The sequence below is a fragment of the Pundamilia nyererei genome, unplaced genomic scaffold (assembly GCF_000239375.1).
Source record: "Pundamilia nyererei isolate P.nyererei 1_Seehausen unplaced genomic scaffold, PunNye1.0 scaffold00217, whole genome shotgun sequence".
NCBI classification, from domain to species: domain Eukaryota; kingdom Metazoa; phylum Chordata; class Actinopteri; order Cichliformes; family Cichlidae; genus Pundamilia; species Pundamilia nyererei.
Window position 1 is genome coordinate 363,100 of NW_005187618.1, and position 23,937 is coordinate 387,036.

General features: G+C 39.3%; 1 protein-coding gene across 3 annotated transcripts in view; it reads left to right on the forward strand.

Annotated features, from left to right (window-relative positions):
• Window positions 1–23,937, forward strand: part of unc5db (unc-5 netrin receptor Db) — a 280,431-nt gene that overhangs the window by 241,967 nt on the left and 14,527 nt on the right. For all 3 annotated transcript variants that reach the window (XM_005748230.1, XM_005748231.1, XM_013914697.1), the window contains 2 exons: window positions 10,089–10,316; window positions 19,402–19,551. In XM_005748230.1, the coding sequence (XP_005748287.1) occupies window positions 10,089–10,316; window positions 19,402–19,551 (378 nt within the window). The remainder of the gene's footprint in view (window positions 1–10,088; window positions 10,317–19,401; window positions 19,552–23,937) is intronic.

Genomic DNA, 23,937 nt, shown 5'->3' on the forward strand with positions numbered 1-23,937 from the left:
CACACACACACACACACACACACACACACACACACACATAAAAAGACTCCTTCTTTTAACATTAAACGCTTTTTCATTCCAACAGTGTCAGCGTTTTCTTTCTTTTCTCCTTCCCCTCCAGTAAAGAAGATTGTTTTCACTGGTCTGGATGACATCCCGAGAGCTTAATCTCAAAACCCATAGGAATAAAAAGCCCCAGTTGCTGTTGTCACTTTGCATTATTTGCTAGTGTTTTTGAACAGCAAGCAACAAGATGATAACAAGACATGTGGGGAAGGAAGGGTGGCATGCAGGGGGGGTGATGTAGTCAAGAGAATATTCAGTCAGGCAGTAATGTAAATGTAAAGCTGACGTAAAGTTTTTTGTGAAACCCGAGCACGGGTCAGAATAATGAAGAGCGCAGGTTTGCCCCCCGGCTGTTGTGGTGGTTGTCGGCACTTAAAAGAGCTTGTTATTTAGGCTGGATTTGTCAGCTCTCTACACTGTCTGCTTTTGTCCTGAATAATGTTTTTCTGAGCCGCTTTGAAGAATATTCAAGCACAGCAACCTACATACGCAAACCTCAAACTTCATCTAAACAATTTCAACAATAGCTTCTTTCTGACAGTGAAGTGTGCACATTGGGTTTTGCAAATGGAAAGGAATGGAAATGTACTCATAAATGTTTTATATATTTACATTTTGTTAAACATAAACTCAGTCTGCATCACATAAACTAAAGTAACAGCGGGACTGGAGCCTCCAAAAATGAGTCAGTCTCCGGTGTAACCATATTCTGGACAGCGATGTCTCTTTCTTACATAGAATAAAACCAAGGCTCTGCTGATAGCACTGCTAAGGTTAGCCAAACTAATCTGACACTGCACGTGTGTATGCAGAGCAAAAGTGTTGTTCTTTTCATCAAGATTTAAAACATGATTTGATTAACAGTTAATGCTGGTGAAACATAACATTGCATCCATTTTACAGTACATGTATATTACATGTTGTTAAATGTGAAGGCTATTTGGAGATCACGCTAAAACACGTTTAGCTCTATTTAGTAAATCTGGTTCTTAGTAGAGATGGCACGATACCACTTTTTTATGTCCGATACCGATACCAATATCATAAATTTGGATATCTGCCGATACCAATATGAATCCGATATAGTGTGTTATTTAATCAATAACTGTTTTTTTTATATCTTGCTGCATTTTGTATAAGTTCATACTCAAGTTTAAATAAACAACAACACTAAAGCTATTCTGTTATACCTGTATGTAAAAATACACTGCACCCAAAATATTTCATAGTTCAGCAATACTGATCAATCTAATAAACTTAAACCTACTCCATCCTTCCTATTCTGATGTTTTAAAGAGTACTTAGCAGAAATATTAAGCAACCTAACTAATAGCAAGCAAAAAAAAAAAATAGGGAACCACCCCCCCACCCTCCACCTCATGATTCTTAATCGACGTAATCAACTTTAATTTGATGCAGGTTGGAAAAAAATGCATATAATTAAATAGATTCAACATCTTTCTTCAACAGAATTGCAGACTGCACAAATGGTATCTTCCCAAAGGAAAAAGTACTATAGCTTACTAGGGTATATTAGACTTAACAGTTACTATGTGGCGATCGTGGCTCAAGAGTTGGGAGTTTGCCTTGTAATCGGAAGGTTGCCGGTTCAAGCCCTGGCTGGGACAGTCTCGGTCATTGTGTCCTTGGGCAAGACACTTCACCCGTTGCCTACTGGTGGTGGTCAGAGGGGCTGGTGGCGCCAGTGTCCGGCAGCCTCTGTCAGTGCGCCCCAGGGTGGCTGTGGCTACAATGTAGTTGGCCATCACCAGTGTGTGAATGGGTGGATGACTGAATGTGTAAAGCGCTTTGGGGTCCTTAGGGACTAGTAAAGCGCAATATAAATACAGGCCATTTACCATATATACAATAATGGACTTCTATACATTTTACATCAGATTAAAACTTTGGGTGTAAGATTCAGATAATTATTTATTAAAAGCTAGATATTTTAAATGAGAATAAGAAAGAAAAGTATGTCTTTGTGCCCCCTTTTTCCTGTTAATGTGCAGGGAAAACATTGCTAGATCCGCCCCTGCACAGTTACTTGCCGTCAGCTATGTAGAAAAGGATCCTGGTGTAGAAAGTAATATTAAATAAATTCTAACAACAGCTTTTCAAGGTTAAACGTGCTGCTGTTGTTCAGCCGCTGGTTTCCTCTTTCTGGTGTGAAGTGGGCCAAAAACAAACAAGAGAGACGGACTCGCGACAGAAAAGCCGATCAGCTGATCATTAAGCAGTTTCATGATTGAAGTAGCAGCAGGAGAGGGAGGGAGAGAGAAGAGGCAGTCGCTCCATATATTGGTTGTTAAGCTTAACGTGGGAATGCTTTACAAACATTCAGAGATGAACTTACACACTTGCTGTACTGCTCTCTGGGATCACTTCCTCAGAGATGAAATGCTGGTTTGAGGCTACAAATACACACAGCCGTTCTATCACGTGAGCACACTGCTCCGACGTGCTACGATTATGGGCCGAGATACGCCATGTTGCAAGTTTTGTGAGGTGCCTTTTTGATATTTAATGGATCAGATTTTTTATTTCTCTCCGATATCCGATCCAATAATTTACGTCAGTATCGGACCGATACGTAATATCGGATCGGTCCATCTCTAGTTCTTAGTTGCTAAAGTTTATTTTGCCTGCTGTCACTTCAGTGACATTCTATGTGGTTTGCTGTTCTTCCTCAGCCTGTGGTGACACACATTTATATTAACAGCACAGCTAAATAAATGTAAAAAAATTAATCCCCACACACCCCATCCCCACTCCCGTCACCCTGCATCAATAAGTGAAAGAGAATGGATGGAAATTCCCAGTCTTGCAATTGGTTTTGTTTTTCCAAATCTACTAATACACTTTATCAACTCACCTGCTGATTTCCACACTCTATTTAAATCAGAATGTAACACATGTATTCTGTTACATTCTTACATAAATGAGGAGAGAATAAAATGGCTATGAAGTGCAGGTCACTCTTATCTACTTTAAGTCACCCGAGTGATCCTCAAAGGTGCAAAGGTAGCTGCCTCACTCACTAATACAGGGTCCTTCTCTGCAGTTATCACACCAACAGAAATTGTACACAAGTCAATGCCAAATTACATAAAACAAGTGTTAGTTTCATCTCACTTCCCTCATTTGTTATATCCTTGCCCGTGTCCACCTTTATAATCTCTTTCTGAGATGCCACCAGATGCTGCTGCAGATTAGAAACCATGTCAGCTCTCCTGGGTCACTCAGTCAGAGATAAATGCCGTTCTGAAGGGCTCTTTTTGTTTGCTCACAGTTTAGTATGTGTGGGGGGTTTAAAACTCCCTTCCCTTTGAGTTCAAGTTCATGTTTACGTAACCTTGCCTTTTTAAAGTTTGCAATTGTGCAAGAAAAAAATCTTTTCAGTGTAAGAGGGCAATTTCTCAAGATGTGCAAGTGTTGTGAATGAGACGGAGGGGAAGAATAGAGGGGAAACGAATGAATACATGATTCGTGTCGCTTTGAGATTTCACTCTAATATTAAAAGGGCGCAGAGATCCTTAGAGCTTCTTGGTTGGAAATAATGATCCACCACTGAGGCCTAACCTAAAGAGAGAGAGAGAGGAGCTTGAACAATCATAATACCTGCAAATGCCCGGTGCCATTAAAATACCCTCATTTCGGCTGTCATTAAAATGCACATGACTCACAGAAGACTCCTCAACACTCCCAGCCACGCTATAATGTTATTCAATGCCATATTGCACTGTGTTAAGTTTTGCTTATGAGCATGCAGGAAGCAGAAGTGCAAAATGCATAAACATAATGACAGGAGTCCCAGGCACCTGACAGGAATGTAGCTGAAGTAGTAACATTTAAATCTGTTTGAGGAGCACGGTGCCTCAGAATATCTGAGCCTGGACTCTGACCTGGCCAAGAGAATTTATTATTCACTGATTTGGAATATGGTTTGCATGTGCACATTCTGGTGTTCCATATGAAGGACATGGATGGTGTTCTTGTTCATTTCAGTCCAAAATCAACATGTAATGCCAAATTAACCCAAAGCATATTAGATTCACTCTTGCAGACTACACCCATGTCCTCAGGGTCATATTCTTAAGTCCTACGAGGGTAAAATATATTAAGTCTTTTAAGCAGGAAGTTATGCCAGGGCTTAGGACGACATGCAGCGTTCTTCTATAAGGGTACCGAATACCACGAAGCCAGCCTGATATTTGGTAAACATACCTTCAACAGGAGAAACTCCAAAGATTGCATGGAAAGAGCACGGGATTAGCACGGGAATGCCAAAGACTTCAGAGAATATGTCAAAGGAAGATATCGAAAAAGATTTAAGCTTTGGTCAAGAGAAAAATCGGTGTCTGTTTTTTTGGATAGAGAACGAGCAACTGATGTAGGAATCATCTTCAACTGGAGACTATTTTTAATCTGAATACAGACCTGGCACTGAACGTGTTGTCTGCAAAAAATTCTGAACTGTTTGTTAATGGTTTATGGTTTAAGCCAAGAGCTGAATTATCACAATGGCTTTAGTACATAATTCAGGATGTCAGTGCAGTATTTCCATATCATTCTATATTCAGTACCGCTGTATGTTTCGAGTTACAAGAGCAGTTGCTGTCAAATGCAGTGGTCTGATTGGTCAGATCTGTTTATATACACAGGAAAAATAAAGCTTGATTCAAAAAAATAAATGCTTCAAATTTGTCCTGTGAAACTGTGAACCACTTCATTAAGAATTGTGGAAAAGTGGAAAATATTCACACAAATTTGGTGTGTAAAGAGTTTAAAAGTAACTCACTGTATGGACACAAATGGACACAAAGTCATTTTAGAACCAATTCCGGCAGCCAGGCAGTTATTCTGTTCAATCTCCTAAAGGAGTTCTTAAGCAATCTGAAAAGATCCACAACTTTAATTTCAATGCTCACATTGTCCATAGGAGCCAGTGATACGATGGATAACACTCTAAAAGTTTGGTAAATTTGCACCAAAACATTTAAAAACCTCCCTCAAACCAATGAAGCTCACATTTGAAACTGTCATTGACCTCAGCTGTGCAGAACAGTCATGTAACAGAATTACTTATGCATTTTCCATTTTGGTTGTTGATTAGCTTTGGGTGGTAGAGGTGGGACAACTACCAAGTTGAGAATCCTATTGGAGAATTTTATAAACGTATTTTGGGATTGGATGAGCACCATCTGGTGAAACTGACCCTGAGCAGAGTGTCTCTCTACCAGCATTCATCCAGCTTGAGCCTCAATTCCCATTTATCTTTTAACAAGAAAAGAGAAGGTCCTTAAAATCAAATCCTCAAGATAAACTGAGATTTCAGATTTTTGTTCACTTACAAAACGTTCTGCATATCAACTCAGGATAATGTATAATAGAGGCTCCCAAACAGTGGAGAGCCTCCTCAGCAGGATGAAGGAGAGTTGAAGAAACGAGTACAGAGGGAATGTTCTAAAAAATAACTGGAACTCAGATATTATATTCCAGCCTGCTGAACTGCCCTGGTCACAACATGGTCAGCAGTAACAGTGACAGCAGGGGCTGTGACTCACAGCTCATGGAGGCTAGGTGCATTTTAAAATCAGATAAACCAGTTTGCTTTTAGAACATGCACGGTTTCTCTGAGTCATAACTCAACAGAGATATTTATAATAAGCAGGTCTGCCCCGACAGTAGATTTTTTTTTTTTTAAATTTTAAATCAAACTTTGATCAAACTAATTTTAAAATAGTATTTGGTCATTCTAAGGGGTTTCTGGTCAGATGTGAGGTCCCCTACTAAAGTTTCATTGGCAGGCAGGCTAAGAGACAGTTGTTGGTCGTCTTTATTGAGGTTCATTCTACAGAAATCTTGTTAAGACTTTCTAATGATAGATCTTGTAGACCAAAGTGTTTCTTTGGTTCATCTTGGCTCAGGGTAAACGAGTTGATCACATTTTCCCCTGTGATATCTATGTTTATGCTTAGTGTCTGTTCTCTTTCTTTGTTGTTTTGTTGTTTTATGTTTTCATTTCTTCTTCACGTTTTGTTTTTACTTCCTTTGTGTGCAGTACTTCCTGTCTTTGTCTTTTTCGCCACTTTTACGCTTTAATTTCATTTACACAAGTTAGTTCCTGTCTTTGATTTTTGTCTCCTCATTCCTTGCTGCTTTGTTTCATTTTCACTCACGTTTTACTTTTGCACGTGGTTAGATTAAAGCTCTAAATGAGAAATTTTAAGCAGAAAAAACTATTTAGTTAGGTTTCAGCATCATTACTAAATGGAAGGTCCATTGGTTAGTTTATCTTGATTTCCTTTCTTTTTTTCTTTTAATTTTAGCTAAAAAAAACAAACAAAAACAAACTCTACCCTAAAAAAATGTCTTTCTAAATTCACCGTGGCTTACACTTCCTGGGGATGTCATTACTTCTAATCTCCATTTTGAACTCACCAGAGATTCATGACTTTAAGTTCCCTTGTGTATCAAAGAGATCCTCTGATCTTTATAGTACATTAATGGATACATTGCAAATATTTTATGCTCAGCATCGGGCCCATTTCAGAAGAACTCTCATTAAGCAGCTCCACAGAGCAGCTGCTGTGCTGTTGTGAAACTACTTTGTGTTGAGACACACTCCCGTTTCCACGGTGAAAAAGAGACAGAAGTTTATTTCCAAATTGCTCCAAGACCATCATACACAGTAGGTCAAAACATGTATATTGACCAATAGGTTGTACACTGATGTAGTTAGGGTTAATGCTGGTGTTTAAATAAACGCGTGGAGGTTTGCTGTTTTGTAAGACATGTTTGCTGGTAACATGGCTTCTAATTGGCATGTTTCGAGTTAACTTGATTATTTGAGGAGGTATAAGTTGTGCTCCTCAGGCTGTGTTTTGGTACACTGTTTGGTCTCACAGCTCCTCATTAAACTGTCTAATCACACGGATTTCATGGATTCTGTCTGCTGCAGCTTACTGCGTGACAATAATTGTGAGATGGTTTGGATAAATAATCAAAAGACGATATCTGAAGGTGAATTTTGAGGCTCTTGGCCTTCTCCTGCCTGGATTATTCTGATTCCTTTTGTCTGGGGAGTAGGTTTACACAAATCTTTGCTAATCATATACCATTCACAGTTTGTCTTCAAGTATGTTCCCTTTGAGTGAGGTTTGGAGAAAATAGAACTGCTTTCCAGTTGCTGTTGCTGCCTCATAAATAAAACACTCAGCATTGTTTATGATGACTATTTTGCGTCCCGCTATGTACTAACATCATCTGTTATGTCAGAAATACTTTTGTACACTCTCCCGAGACTGGTTACAACCTGTGTGGGTTTTTGCTTTGTGATTTAAACCTGCATTATGTTACCTATACATCATTATTCAGCAGCAGTGGACTAGAATCCATAATACATTCTACTGTATACAGAAGTTCATTTGCAGAGTTTTCTTACTGCGATGTCTCTCGCCAGCTCTCGGCATGAATATTTACCTCAGCGACTCACTCTGTTGCAATAAGTATCGCAGTGGAACAGCCTCGAAAAGCGTGTAAGATAAATTCTGCCTAACCCTAATCCTTTATTGGAAGCTGTTCTAAAGTTTTGTAACTTTTAATCAGGTGATTGAATCACGTGACAACCAAACCAAAACAGGTGCTGTGTGAAGAAATGAGCAAATAATTATTTATTGCTCCCAGAAAGCTGTAACTTTCTGGGAGCAATAAATAAGTGAAAATTGGAGCCCTGCAGTCTGCGAGCTGTTTATTTTCTTGTTTCTTCTTTTTTTGTGTCTGTTAACTAAATTGACTTGAAATATGCAATAAACACTTCCCGGGGGGGAAAGGCCGTAATAGTATAGAAACTGCAAATTGTGTTGTATGTAATGACTTGTAATACAAATTGCAAATGGAAGTATGTGTATGATGTGCATAGAGGACATACTGCACAGTACTGAGTTTGAAAATGTGTCAAAATGATGAATATGAACCTATTTATGAGACTTTATGAAAAGATTGTGGCAACGGGCAACATGAAAAGGTGACAGTAGATGTTTTTAAAAGAGAAATATAACCTCATGGTTCCCTGCATTTCTTGCCGCATATAGAATTGAGTTTAAGGTGTGTTTATTTATTTTTAAAGTCCTACAAAATTGACCTTGGTTTACAACCACAGAACCTGCGCAAGTATTCTTGAGTCATGTCATCTTGTGATGACGACATTGGCTACATGGTCATTTTGAACCAAATTTATTGTTACACTTCTAATCAACAGAAAATAGCTCAGTGTGTAAAGCATGAATTTTGAACTTAGGTAATCTCATATGCATGTTTTCAATTTTTTAGATAATTCCTTCTTTTATTTTTGTTTTTTTATGTTTATTTTTCTGTCTTTTAACCTGTTTTCTGTCTGCTTTTTTATTGTTTACTGTCCTATAATGTGTACTGCACTTTCTTTGATTTGATTTTTGTGTTTTAATAAGAGGTACAGCCTTTCTCCCAGTGCAGGGACCCCTGTGGTGGAGCACCTCAACACAGAAATTATGAAATATTTACATTAGATTTTTAGTTAAATGAGTTTACAGGTTAGGCCTAAAGAGATGCCCTAAATCCAACTTGTTTTTTTCAAGTATATGCTTACTCTTAGAGTTTATGTATGGTACTTTAAGAAGATCTGTGTGTAAAAAGCAATGTGTCAAAGGCTTGTAATAATTTTGACTATGGATCACAGTGGTATCACAGATTTTGCTCTCAGTTATTGATGAGTGCAGTTCTGTTCAGAAATGCAGTATTTCCTAAAACATTTTAAAACAGCATAATAAAAACTGACTGACAGTTTGCGATTAACTGGCTTTTTCCTACATGATCACATCTATTGTTTCTTGTGTTATATCTCACTCTCAGGAGCGACATTAGACATTAAGATTAAGACACTAAAGACATTAAGATTTATCAGATGAGTAACAACGAAAATCTGTTAAAGACTATACTATTATTCCTATTATCCCTCTGAAAGGAGGGAGTATCTGTCTGTCTGTTTATTAGCAGTGTAGTGTCCACAGTGTACAACATATCATTTTCAAATTTTGTGTGATGGTAAATACCAGTGTTTGGTGAAAATCAGGTCAATGTCAAAATCAAGGTCACACCAAATATGAAAATCAGTAAAAACATACCTACATTACCCCCAATTGTTTATGGATGGTCTTCAAACTTGAAAACTAGGCTAGGCTTGGGTGACATGAGTACCTAGGTTGGCTAATAATTTGACCTTGACCTTCATTGTTAGTGCCCAAGGTTGAGGCCTAGGAGGCCAATCATTTCAGCCAATTCTGCTCCAATCATATGAGTAAAGATGATAAAATACACCATTTTAGTATCTAATGCAGGGGTGGCTAACTCCAGGCCTCGAGAGCCGGTGTCCTGTAGGTTTTAGATATCACACTGGGTCAACACACCTGAATCAAATGATTAGTTTATTAGGCCTCTGGAGAACTTCAAGAAATGTTGCAGAGGTAATTTAGCCATTTAAATCAGCTGTGATGGATCAAGGACATCTAAAACCTGCAGGACACCGACTCTCAAGGCCTGGAGTTGGACACCCATAATCTAATGCTTTGAGGTCAGGGTTACATGAATTAGGTGAAGTAGAGCACAAAAGTCAAGCTCATGAGCCGCATCAACCGATGGCTCACCTAACACTCCTCTACACATCCAACAGGCAAACACATGAAGATTTTAAGCTGCTTTAGTCTGCAAGCCTCTTTGCAATCTACCACCACACCATTTCGTCCTTAAGTTCCACATCTAATTGAATCAGTCATTAGTCTTTGTTTTTTCTACTGGAAGTGTAAAAAGCTATCCTCTCATCACCTTTATTCTATAGAATAAACGCTGGACAGTGGCATGCTGCCAAATATAAATTAATGCTGATGGGCTAAAGCTTCTCCTGACTGAATTACATTTGTTAACATCTAGACGTGAATTGATTAAAGATAATGTCTTCATGTGTTTCACCTCTTTTTCTGTGACAGGAAGTGATGTCAGTGGAGGAGGAATCCACCTCATGTTATTGCCTGATGGACTCGACAAGCTGCCACTTGCTGCTGGACCAGCCAGGTTCTTACGCCCTCGTGGGTGAGCCCCTGACGCAGGCTGCCATCAAGAGGCTGAAGCTGGCTGTGTTCGGAACCATGGAGGTTGGCTCCATGAGCTACACCTTGCGGGTGTACTGTGTGGACGACACGCCACATGCCTTTCAGGTGCGCCCTTTTTGTTCATGGTTGAGCTATGATTGTGCTTTCCATCTTCCAGGGTCTAATTTATCTGCAAGAGGCCAGTAATAAAGGCCTGACTAGGGTTTAGCTTCCTTATAAACTGCTAATTCCCAGGGCAAAATTAATTTAGTGCTGGACTGGTGTATTTAAAAACAGCTGCTAAAGTGGAACCTTTCGATGTATGGCTGCACTCCCCTATGCTTTGAGGTAGTTCCCCGTTTTATTTGAGCTCTCATTTATTGGAGGTTATTTTATTTTTTAATGTACAAAAAGAATGTGTCAGGTAAAATGTTTATATATGGAACATTTGAAATGGGTCGTAGCTGCAATGCCAGCATCTTACGGAAATATATTTACAAGACATACTTACAACTCCACCAATGAAGGGTTTATTACACACATTGCTCATTTCTATATGTAAACCCAGTACATTCATGCAGGTTTGTTTCTTAGTAGCATTTCCCTTTACATGTTTTTGCCCTTCTTTTTTTTTTTTTAATTTGGGTACATGATCCACAACTTTACTGTTTCTGTTTACTCTCAACAGGCAGGCAGCTACTTATAGTAATCTAAAGGCAAGCACTCTGAGTTAGCAAGTGATGGATTTAGTCGTCTAACAGTCACATTACCTTTATGTGCTTGTAAAGACTTTAAAAAGTGAAAATTGCCACCTTATTTTGGAGTGCACAAAAAACTTTTAGTAGTGTCAACTTTGAAAGGCGTTATGACATCAGTCATATGTTACACCGTGCCCATAGGTGGCCAGAAATTTTCAGGTTAGTGCAGATTTAAAGGATCACTGATGTTTTTTGGTCTGACACTTGCCTTGATGAAATAAATGGACTTCCATGCAATCAATCTTACTTTGAGAAAGAGCCCCCCTCACCCCAACAAAGACACACACACACACATAGACACAAAACTTTTTTTCAGGTCTTGTAGTATATGCTGTTTCCACTTGTGTGTTTAGTGAAGCATAATCTTTGAGCTGGGCAAACCTCCTGCTAGTTCTCTGTCCTGATGTTCGTCAGCAGTTGTCACTTGGGTTTTCTACTTTCGCTTCCAAATCAATAAAAACAAACAGACTTGGCTGATTTCTACCTGCTGGATCTACATAAACTGTTTTTTCAGCTAAATGCTCTAGTCATACCTTGCACTAGAGCATGTGTTGTATTTGCTGACTTAATTTCCAGGACTCTCAAATTGAAAGTTCAGTCTTTTTGCAAATGTCCACCAACACTTGAGCTATGTATTTATACCGTTAAACACAAAGATGAATATTTTCCACTCTGTAAGGAGAGTGCAGATTGCACTGTAGGCCGTGGCCCACATTCACAATGAGCATCTTGTGTGTGGTTGTTGCCTGCGCTCTCTGAGGCAGCAGGGACCGCAACATGTGCACTTTCAGATACGAGTGATTGCACATTCATTACCACAGAGAAACAATACAGCAGTGTTTTAAACACTCTGTAGCAACTTGATGGATGCTCTTCTTGTTCTTTTAATAGAGTCAGACATAGTGTGCCGTACTGTAATCGCTCCCATTCAAACGTTCACCAATCATTCTTTTCTAAAAATCTCATTTGATTTGATTATCCTTCAGCAACCTATAGGGTTTTAATCATTGAAATTTCATCAGTGAACATGAGGGAAATCAAGTTCTCCGTCCTCCTGAGAGAGGCTTGAGTAAAGGAAGACAGAGCTGAACAGAGCATAGCGAGCCTCGTGACTGACTACCTCCTGACCAACCTTCTGCCATGCTGCCAACATCAGCGGCAGCTGGCTTTAAAATGCATTCTGGATTTGGTTTATGAATTCCCAGCCTGCCGAGCAGATGCCAGACTTTAGCATGTCCCCTGGGCTCCTGTTTGTTAGCGCCACATCTCTGCTGTGTGTTTCCCATGCTCCAGCACAAAGTCAATCACAGACCGGGATTCTGGATCAACAGGAAGCCTCATGCAACACAAACACTTGTGTGACAGAGCTATTTTTCTTTTCTTTTTTTTTTTCTTTTTTCTAGTTGAAAACAAAAAACAGAAAAAGAAAAATTGCAGGATTCTGTTTTCTTTGACACAGCACAACATATGAAAAGAGATAAAAAAAAACACAAATGGAAAAAACAAACATGCAATGTCATTCTTTATGTTTTGCATCTCTTCTAAGACCTTTGTTACATACAGTGGTTTACACATGAAGATGCCCACATTCACACTTGGTGCTAAATAAATACAAAAACTACATCACGGCACCAGTAAATTGGTAGATGATGACAGCTCTAAAAGATACTTGGAATCTTTTGGAGCTGTGTCCCGGACCTTTCTCAGCATTCAGTGGGTGCATGATGTATGGGAAGTTGCCTTGGGGTCTTCTTCATGTTTCTCTCTTCCTAAGCAGATTTTGCAGTGTGGCATGCACATTATCCGGCTTTCGGGCAGCGCTGTTGCAGCTCTAGGGTGTGATTGGTCTCCATCAGTGTTTAGGGTGTGTGGTGTATTTTAAAGCAACCTTGGAAAAAGATTTCCAAGCAGACGATGTTCATTTTACCACCATGGTTTTATTTTTGTGGTCCATCAGTGCATAACTCTATTAGCTCTTATACACAGAAAATAAGTATTTGGAAGACATGTTACTTTTTTTGTTTTCTCAATCTGCAGCATCACTGACCCTTTAAAAACCACCTAATTTTGAATTTAGCCATTAACAAGTCTTATATCACCAACTTGTAACAACAAAGGCAAAAAGAGAGTGTCTTGTTCCTTAGGAATGAGCAACCCCCTCCACCAAAAGTAAGTCCATGTCCAAGGCCACAGCATTTAGTCATGTTGGAGAGAAGGTGGATAAAACCTGCTACCTGAAAATATCACCTACATTAGTATTCTGCTGGCAGACCTTTCCTAGCAATGAAAATGCTCCTAGAAAATACTTTTCACCTCAACCTTTAGTCTTTAGCCTTGGCAGAGAATCACTCCTGAATTTTAACATCAGCTAGAAATAACTTCTAAAAATTAATCCAATGCTTTTTATCACAATAGATCCTTGTGACCTTCCGTCACTTCATTCAGAAGTGTAATGTGAGTGTTTTAACAGCACATCCGGAAAGGTAACAAAACGTGACGTGTCTTAAGCACATACCCAGAGCCTATTTCACCCACATTGCAAACAAGATTATTTGACATCTGCCATGAGGAGGAGGAGTTACAGTTGACAAATTGATGTGTTTCAAATTGCACTAAGCATGTTTGAAATGTTATTTTGCCGGCTAAAGGAAAACAGACCAAGTCCAAAAAATAGAGAGACTAAATCCTATTTGTTTATTGTTTTTGAGCAGTAAAAACATGATTATACATTCACAAAGTATAATGAATAGGCCATTAATTAATCCCTTAATTAGACCGCGGTGCAAAGCACCAGATTTTCACCCTTGAATTAAATTTTCATCCACAGTTTACGTGGGTAAGATTTTTTTAAAAATGCATACCTCTGAAAGGTGATGAGTTTGCAGCTGGGGTTTAGTTGCTATACAACACTCTAACCTCCAAGCAGTGAAGGTAAGTAAAATGGCCCTACAGTTAAGACTCTCACACTGAGCTGATATAAATGTGCTAATGTGAACGCATGACAGACCGACAAAGAAAAGATAATCTTGGTTTACGAAACTCTCATAAGAAGTCTAACTTCTCTCATTACTCCACTTTATGTTGAAAATAGTTGCTCCTATCTTAAAAAAATGTTGTATAGTCTTAGAAATTTCACATCATTAAAATTATTCACATTTTGTATTTCCTGATTGCTGCAGCCGTACTTGAGAAAATTATGCAGCTAGAAGACTAGTCTGCTGTCAGACAGGATCATGGCATTGACCCTGTAGAATTTTAAGTTCTGTAATTTGTTTTGTTTTTTACCTTAAACGAAGCTTGGAAGTCTTAGTCAAGTCTCTTTCCTTCTCTTTCCGCTGTCATCTGTAAAGGCTTGTTGCACTTATACATACTCATCTTTTGTGTTATTGGTTTAAGCAATCTGTCATTCAACAATGTCCTTGCAGAAATTCACTCTAATGCTCATCATACCACTACATTTATATGGACTATATATAAATGGACTAATGACAGGGGATCCTGGGGACCCCAAGCATTATTTACTGTAAGATGCAATCATAGTAGCAAAATAATCCTAGCAAAACTAACTTGTACTTCAAGAATTATTAGTTATGTAATTATTGACAATGACAATTTTATTTATATAGCACATTTCATTACATGAAAACTCAAAAAGCTTAAAACAGAAAATTTAGACATTAAAAAACAGTGAGGGTTTACAGTAAAACAAAAAACAACTACTGAGTGTAAGTGTGTGACCAGAACGATTTTTAGTCTGTTTTTAAATGTACACACAGATGTAATTGATCTATGGTCAGCAGGCAGCTTGTTCCAAAGAACAAGACCACAATAACTGAAAGTGCCTTAAATACACGTAGATCTGATTCTGGGAACAGTTAAAAGATCTGTACCTGATGACCTGAGAGGTCTGACAGTGAGCAAGTCAGAGATGTACTGGGGGGGGGGGGAGCAAACCATAACTATTAAAATCATTTTAAAGGTAATTCTGCATTGTAGTGGGAGTCAGTGAAGTAATTTAAATACTGGGGTAATGTGGTTGAATTTCCACTTTTTACTGATGATTTAGGGAGTCTTGCAAATAGAGTGACGCAATAATCTAACCTGCTTGTTTCACGATCTGTTTGACGCTGATCACGTTTTGGAGAGAGGACCCAAATGCAGACGCTTGGAGACTAGACTAATTTTAAGTGAGCTGTTTACTAAGGCTCAATGAATTCATACAAAAACAGAAAACAAAAGGCAAAAGGAGACTAAGACTTTTGCTAACAGAAAACTAAACTGTAATATGAAACATGAGCAAAACACATGGTGGAAGAACTGACTTTCCGGCACAGGATAAGGGGAGATTGGGACAATACATACAGTGGCTTGAAAAAGTATTCAGCCCCCTTGAACTTTTCCACATTTTGTCACATTACTACGGAGCCCCGCAGGGGACATGGGCGAAAAAAAAATTAAGACAGACTTGCGAGATTTCGCAAAACTAACTCGGGATCTCGCAAAACACATGGTGGAAGAACTGACTTTCCGGCACAGGATAAGGGGAGATTGGGACAATACTGTCTTGCGAAATCTCGCAAGACAGACTTGCGAGATTTCGCAAAACTAACTCGGGATCTCGCAAAACTTTGGCGATCTCACAAAACTTTTGCGAGATCTCGCAAAACAAATTCATATTTTGAGGTGTGAATGTAGTTGTGTAAACGTCAGATATCTGCTCGGTTTACAAGACATCACATATTTGTAAAAGTGCTCCGACGTTTTCGGAGATGTATGAAACTCGCAAAACTTTTGCAAGTTTGTTTTGCGAGATCTCGCAAAAGTCTGTCTTAATTTTTTTTTTCCCATGTCTCCTGCGGGGCTCCGTACATTACAGCCACGAACATGAATTGATTTTAGTGGAATTCCACGTGAAAGACCAATACAAAGTGGTGCACAGGTGAGAAGTGGAACGAAAATCATACATGATTCCAAACATTTTTTACAAATAAATAACTGCAAAGTGGGGTGTGTGTAATTATTGAGCATGTGGAAGAAGGTGCTTTGGTCAGATGAGACCAAAATGGAACTTTTTGGCCAAAATGCAAAACGCTATGTGTGGTGGAAAACTAACACTGCACATCACTCTGAACACACCATCCCCACTGTCAAATATGGTGGTGGCAGCATCATGCTCTGGGGGTGCTTCTCTTCAGCAGGGACAGGGAAGCTGGTCAGAGATGGATGGAGCCAAATACAGGGCAATCCTGGAAGAAAACTTCTTGGAGTCTGCAAAAGACTTGAGACTGGGGCGGACGTTCACCTTCCAGCAGGACAACGACCCTAAACATAAAGCCAGGGCAACAATGGAATGGTTTAAAACAAAACATATCCATGTGTTGGAATGGCCCAGTCAAAGTCCAGATCTAAATCCAATCGAGAATCTGTGGCAAGATTTGAAAACTGCTGTTCACAAACGCTGCAACCAGACAACTGACTACACACAGGGGATGCTGGGGAGGACACACAGACACACAGGGGCAAGACCCAGATTAAGACAAGTGAAGTAGACACTGGTAATGGGGATAAACAGACATGGAGACACGACAGGCTGGGGAGAACACAGACCAGACAGGGACATGACTGAGCTGAAAGAGTGAGACAGACAGAGACAGACTGGACATAAAAAAGGGGAACAGACATAAAAGCAAGACTGACTCACAGAAGGTTAAACATGAAGGGAGGAAAAACTAAAGATAACTAAAAACTGGGGGCTCATCTAAACATCACCTAAACAAACATCCACCTTAAGGTAAATGAATCCAAGAATCAACAGAATTTTTCAAACACTATAAAGTCCAGAAATCTAGATGCACTGGGTCGACCCAGAACCGTGACAACTTAATGAATAAATTTTTCATTTGAGAATTTTCTGTTGGGGTCATTTTGACCCAGATAAAAAATAATTGAAATAAACACAACCAGCCAGACCAGAGATAAAAAAAAAAAACTCACCTAGGAGGTGCCCAGGATAAATTCTGGTCCGTTGCCCAGACAATCTTAATTGGTTACTTTTGTGGAGGAGTAGCAGCTCTAGTCTGAGCTCCTCCCAAATGACTGAGCTTACCCTACCGTTCAGAGGAAGCTCATTTGGATCACTTTCCAGTTTCCAGATTTGCTTCAGAGCCCAGAGTGAGCCCTTTTCTGGCTTAGGACCATGGCTTCAGACTTGGAGGTGCTAATTACTCCAATTCACATGACATCTGGCTGCAAAATGCCCCAGGTGAATATAAGTACATTATCGGCAAAAAGCAGACAACATCCTGAGAGCACCAAACTTAACACCCTCCACACCTTCGTTGCTGCTAGAAATTCTGCCCATAGAGATTTTGAACAGATTTGATGACAAAGGGCAGCTGTGGTAGAGAGAAACACCAACCAAGACAGAGTCTAACTTATGCTTGGCAGTGCAAAATGAGATCTCTTATGATTGTACGGGGTCTGGAAACTGAAAACAACTAGTTAAACACACATTGCAGTCAGTTAATGCACACAGATTCTCGCATCGTTTCATCCTTTCTCATCCACATCAGCATACGGGAGACCAAATAGTTGCTAGGTTCTTGTATATCTGTTTCAGGAGCAAAGGTAACACCTTTTTGGAGTACATTTTTCAGCTAAGCATTGGACAGGTGGAGCTTTTCTCACTCCCAGGAGGGTCATTGTTACTTGGATTAAGGCTTGCAATGTGTTTATAATGGCTCTGATTTTTATGCCCTCTCAAGTAGATCAGACAATTCTGATAGCTTTCAGCCTGGGAAGTTGCCCACCCAGAGGATAAATGCACCGACAGCATCTGAGTTTGCTTAATTGGATGCTTTTGACAGGGGTCTCCCTGGGACTCCAAAGCATTTGTATTTTTGCAAAGCAGTAATTAAAACATAACTAGAAAACAGTGATGTGGCATCATTCGAAATGAATTGATTGACAAAACCATTAAAAAAGTTGAAATAATAAAAAAGACGTCTAAGAGATACTGCAAAACATATACCTCTGGGGTCTCCGTGGACCTCAGTCAGTAGGATTAGGGCTAAATGTCTTTGAATGTTTTGAATTCCTCCTTCCACTTTGATACTTTATTCTTCTGGAAGGCTTTAATATTCTTGACTGGTATTGCGACATTTTCTTAGGTGCAAAACATGATCTGAGACACATCAATGGTGTGTGATGTGTCAAACAGCAGATCAGGAAGCGTCTACAGACGGCTTCAATCACAGCATCTTGACAGCTTCACATCAGTTCAAAAGTGGGGATGTTACCACAGATCATAGCTAGCCCGCTGCGACAGGGGAAAACCAACTAAAATCCAGCGTGATCGGGTTAGTCTCAGGCCAACAGAGTAAGAACAAAGACAGATGGCAAAGGAGTGGCACCATATTTTATCTTATCTGCATTTTGCCAACAGCTGATTTGTTTTCACACCAACAGCATTCACAGTGTGCCACGTGCCCCGAGCATGCTTTTCTGCAAGCACACATGCAAACACACACACACACATATATATGCACAGATAACTCCCTTCACATAAGGACACTCAGTCAGAATCAATCAGTGAAACCTGACATTAGTCACAGCTCTGTTCTCGTCCTTTTTACTTTTGTGATTGAGGTGGCCGAGGACAGACGTGCCAGACGCCAAACCATCCCACTGCCACACTGAACGATGATGACAGATGAATACCTGCAAGTGACAATCAAAGTGCTCCCTCATCATCACAAATCCAATTTGGGCGATAGACCTTTGCACCCCTCCTCCCGCCAAACACGTACCCATCCCCTGCCGAGTTCACACAAGTCCCCCCCCCAGCATTAAATTCAAGCTTCAAGCTGTCACATCGAGCCTGCAAACGTGATGCTAATGTGAGAGTGTGACTTGTAAGATTTGTTCAGTTGAGACTTGACGTCAGTCGCTGGCAGCCTGCCTCTGTGCTAATATTTGAGATGAGTCAATTAGCGGATGTGACAGAGGAAAGGATTAGCAACAGGTGTTTCTGCTGATATGCAAAGGTAGTGTACATTCAAAAAGGAAGGAGGACACTGTGTTCTTGATTTTTCTCTAGCAGTAATCTCATTTCTGATTCTTTTTCTTCTCATCTTTTTCTTGTTTTTCTGACTCTCACTTTCCTCCCTCCATGCTCTCGTCTTCCTTTTCTCAATCGTTTCCATATATTTCTTTTCTTCTCTTGTGCTTTCTTTTTTCATTTCCTTTCCTTTTCTTTTTACCTCTCATCTTTACCTTTGCTTTCCTTTCTGCCTTTGTCATTTTCTATCCTTTCTTTTAATCTTTGCTTTACCTTCCTTTACTTTCATCCCTTGACCGCCCTTTCCCTTTTTCTGGGTTATGACCTTTCCAACCTGCTTTTTTCTCTCATCTTCTGCCTGTCCTGCTGTTCTTCCCTTTCCTTTCCACCTCAGGGAGTGGTGGCTGCAGAGAAGACCAGAGGCGGTCAGCTCCTCGAGGAGCCAAAGATGTTGCCTTTCCGAGCGAACACCTTCAGCCTGCAGGTGTCCATCCAGGATGTTCCCCAGTTTCTATGGAGCATCAAACCCTTTACCACATGTCAGGTAACCACAGCAGGAAGTGACAAAACATGAACTGAAAACATATACTGTATGTAAGTGGTAATTTGCAAGTTTGTTCCCTCGAGCTAATTAGTGCGGTGTTTCTGCAAATTCTGCTCCTCCCAGGGTTGATTTATTAAGCAGCAGTCTGAGGAGTGTTTATACCTGTTTTTCCTGTTAATGAATTTTAGGGATTATCTAGTTGGCTTTAATTACTGTACTGTTGGATCTGGTAACCACGTTGTAAGATGCTTATTGAGGGAACTTTATTGTCGTTCACTTTTCATTAACATTAGTAACATTAGCACTTAACATTTAATTAAGATCAACAGTATATACGAGGTCCATATTATGGCCTCGTTTAAATTTTTTAAGCTGACGTTATGAAAAAGAATTTTTATGTAGATGACATTATGACATTTTGTGTGTGTAAATTTAAATCGCCTTTTGAGATTACTTAAATATTATCTGTGAATATTATTTCAATTTTGTTGTTTCTTTTTAAAAAATGTTTTAACACAAGCAGCATTTCTCACTACTTGACATTACTTCAGGCAGCAGCAAGTAATTGTTACTTAGCTGTCAGAATTAGCTTATCTTTTCTTTTTGTATAGAATATTTCTTTATACTTATTGGTTACCCACTTTTACTCACAAAGACAGTATCAGTTTGCACACTCCAGTTTTTGGTACCATCAGCTGATTCACTGTTGGTGTCACAGCTTTGCTGTTATAACTTGAAGGTAATTAAAAAAATAAAATGGTTATTTTCTACATTATAGAAAAAACAACTGAACAAAACAATAAAACAGATTTTTGAAACAAAAAATGGTCTGCTAGAATGAAAATAAAGAGGACCCTACATAGGTGTTAGGTGTAGTAGACAACAGTCAATGAGCTGACAAATCATCTATAATCGGCTCATGGCCATCCAGGATTAGACTGATATTTGGTCCAAATAAAAATTAAAACTAATAAAAATGAACATTTGTAAACACATTTTGATATGACTGTCATGTAAAAATACATCTACATTTAAATATAAGGGAACAAAGAAATTCATATTGACTGTTACTTTCGCCACAAAATAGTTCAAATTAATCAAAATAAACTTTTTTATGCTTAAAAAAGGGAATCTTTCTTTTTTTGTTATAAACAAAATGACATTTAATACCTAAGCAGACAACTGACTCATTACTCCAGTAATATTTATACACAATAATACATTGCACAATTTTAGTGAAATAAGGTTTATTATTTTCTTACCTCCCCATAAGTTGTCAAGGCTACATTTTTAAATGTTATTAAATGATTGTGATGTTCTGCTTTTTATTGGTTGCCATTTGGGTTTCAGTGTGAGCTCATTTATTTTAGAGAGATATTGTTATAGGGGAAATAATTCTACTGTATAATCATTTTCATCTATTTCTCTGAGTATGGAATCCATTAGACATAATGGATTTGTATAATTTTCCTATTTTGTAAGTAAGAAACATCTGAATATAAAATGCTTTCATTTATAAATCATAGGGAACTGAAGACATCCTGCAGTCCTTTTGACATTTTGCCAGTCAGGTCCAAACAAACTTTTCAGATTTTGGTTTATGTGAACAGCCTGTTAAGTTTTCTTTGTGTTCAGCCTGGCTTAGGCTGCAGCTCAGCTAATCTCTTTCTTGTCTAATCAGTTTAGGTGTTCTGATCTATAATACATACATCAGTCCTAGGTAAAGCATATTTTTACATCTTTGTGACCTTAGAGAGAAATTCAGACAATTAAAATTTTTTCAAGTGATGTCATGCTTTAAAACTAGCTGCACAACCTCTTTGTAGTTCCTGGATTTGACCTGCATGGCCAATGTGAAGTAAATGGTAAATGGACTGATTCTTTACTCAAAGCATTTTACACAACATGTCTCATTCCCCCATTCATACCCATTCATACAAGCACGTTTCCCTACATCCAGGGATCGAACGACCAACCTTTCAATTAGTAGATGACCTGCTCTCTGCAGTCATTGTGTGAAATGTACATCACCATCAGCTGCTGAGCCCTGGTGGGGTCGGTGTCCTTAGTTCCATTGTTTTGGTGCAGATGCACTAAGCTGTCACTGCCTGAATAATAAGCTTGGTTGTTACTACTGAGAAGTGTTGCTAATGTGTGTTAAAGGCTTTCACCTAGTTGTAAAAGGATGTCGGTAAAATTCAGCTGAGGAGCCACAGCTGCCTTTTATTATGTCCCTGGACCCTTGAGGTCCACCCACAGTGCTGACAGTCCAAATGGAAGTGCCTGAAATCTGTATTCTTTTTGATGGCGAACAAAGGGAATAAAAAAGAAAAGTCCATGGGAAAAACAATCTTGATCTTGATAATGTCATATTAAAAGTAAGGTTCATGTTGCTATTTTTTAATTAGTCATTATTAGATTCATAAAGGAAGGTAAACCATGATATGCTCATGTATTAACAACAAAAATAATTAATGGGAGGATAGGGTCAGGACTGAAAACTTGGTATAAAAATCAGTGCCATATCAAACATGTGGGTCTATGTGTTGTGGGGAACCCTTGGAAAATGGGGAAGCTACTGACAGTACTGTGATATGGTTGCATTGACATGACAGCACAATTTTGATGGGCCCTCAGAGGGTTGGTGCAAACCCAAGGCCCTCTTTAAGCTATGCCCCCATATATAATAAGACACTCACAGCAGAAAATTATTAATTTAGGCTCTATAACGTTCCAATTACGTTTGTTTTTGGTCTTTCTGCACCATTTTGTCTTTTAAACTGCTCTTTTAGTGTGACTTCTGCTGTAAAGTGGCTTACAGGCACCCACTCTCTCTCTTTCACACATGGACCATGAAGAATGATGTGAGCAGTGATTAATAGCTCTGCGTTTGCTTTGCTTTCAGGGCCATTAAGAGCAAACTGTATTAGATCAGTGGCCTCTGTTTGTGTACCTGTTGTCCTCACTGTAACACCGCTGTGACTTAAAGATGTAAATACAGGGTGAAAGCGCTTCAAAGACACCTACCCTCTGCACCGCCTTATTTATGAAGGCCTCAGGACGGCAGGCAGCGCCAACCTGCTTCGCCCGAGCAGGTGCAGAATAATAGCAGAGCATCGAGCCATACATCAAGTCAGCTAAAGAGCATCCCAGCTTTTCTACGTCCATCACCCCCCCCCCCCATCCTGTTCGCCTATGCTTCCAGATTCCATTATCTTCTGTCGTGAGCCTCACTGGGCAGCCCAGATCAAAGCCACATGTGCTAAGTCTGCCACACAGACAGGTCACTTTGCAAGATGCAGATATGGCCGAGATGGAGTTGAACAGAGGTCAAGGACATTTCCTCAAAGATGTGCCTCCTCCACTGAAATTAATTATACATCAAAGGCAAACTTCTTCGTCTGCACCTAATTCGTCCGTACAGTAGACTGCTTACAGCACAGCTGCTTCTGTTATCAGAGTAACTCTGCTGGGATTCAGGCTCTATTTGCAAATCTTATCATGACTACTTCTTTGTCTCTTTAACAGTTGTTATTTCCATGCATAAATACATCAAACCCTGGAATCACTGAAACTTCAAAGCCCACTCTTACCTTTTATCCTGCCTCATGTAAGTGGCTGTGTATGTGATGGTGTGGCCACGTGTAGAACAGTGCCCCAAATCATCTCATTTCGATGTGGCACTGAAAGTGTTTTACAGATCTCTCCGACCAGAGTCAAGGTTTGTGAGAGCAAATGAGAAGTGGAAGAATGCATTCCAATCGTGCATGCAAATCCCTAAAAACAGTTTAAAGAATGAAAAGATAAAGTACAACTTTTCAAGTTAATAAGTAGTGGTTTAATTATAACCCAGGTTTTTGTAGCTGTCGTTCCAGCTTTCAGAGTCTATTCAGTTCTAGTATCTTGTTTTTTAAAGTGCAGTTCAGACTTTCATCTCCGTGACCTTTGACACAGACAATTCAGGAATTTCACAAATACTTCATCTGCATTTGATTCAACAGAAAAGAAAATGAAATTCAGTCAGTACTCAAATCAGTTTAGCACATATCAGGAAATCAGCAACAGTTAATTTTCACAGTTCAGCGTGTAATCACAACTTTGAGATACAATCTAGTTCCTCTGGAAAACACAAAAATAATGGTTTATTCCTACCACACAAAGTCTGAATCAACATGCTTAATTCTGGAGTGTCATACCAACCCTCTACATGGCTGTGAATCCTCTCTGTGCTCCTTGTCTTTCCCTGGAAGCTCCATATTCAACATCCTTCTTCTGTACATGTGCAAACTATCTCAACCTTGCCTCTCTAACTTTGTCTCTAAACCACGGAAAACAAAAATCTTAACGCCTTCAGCGCTTGGCTTTTTGCTTGTGTCACAGTCTCCA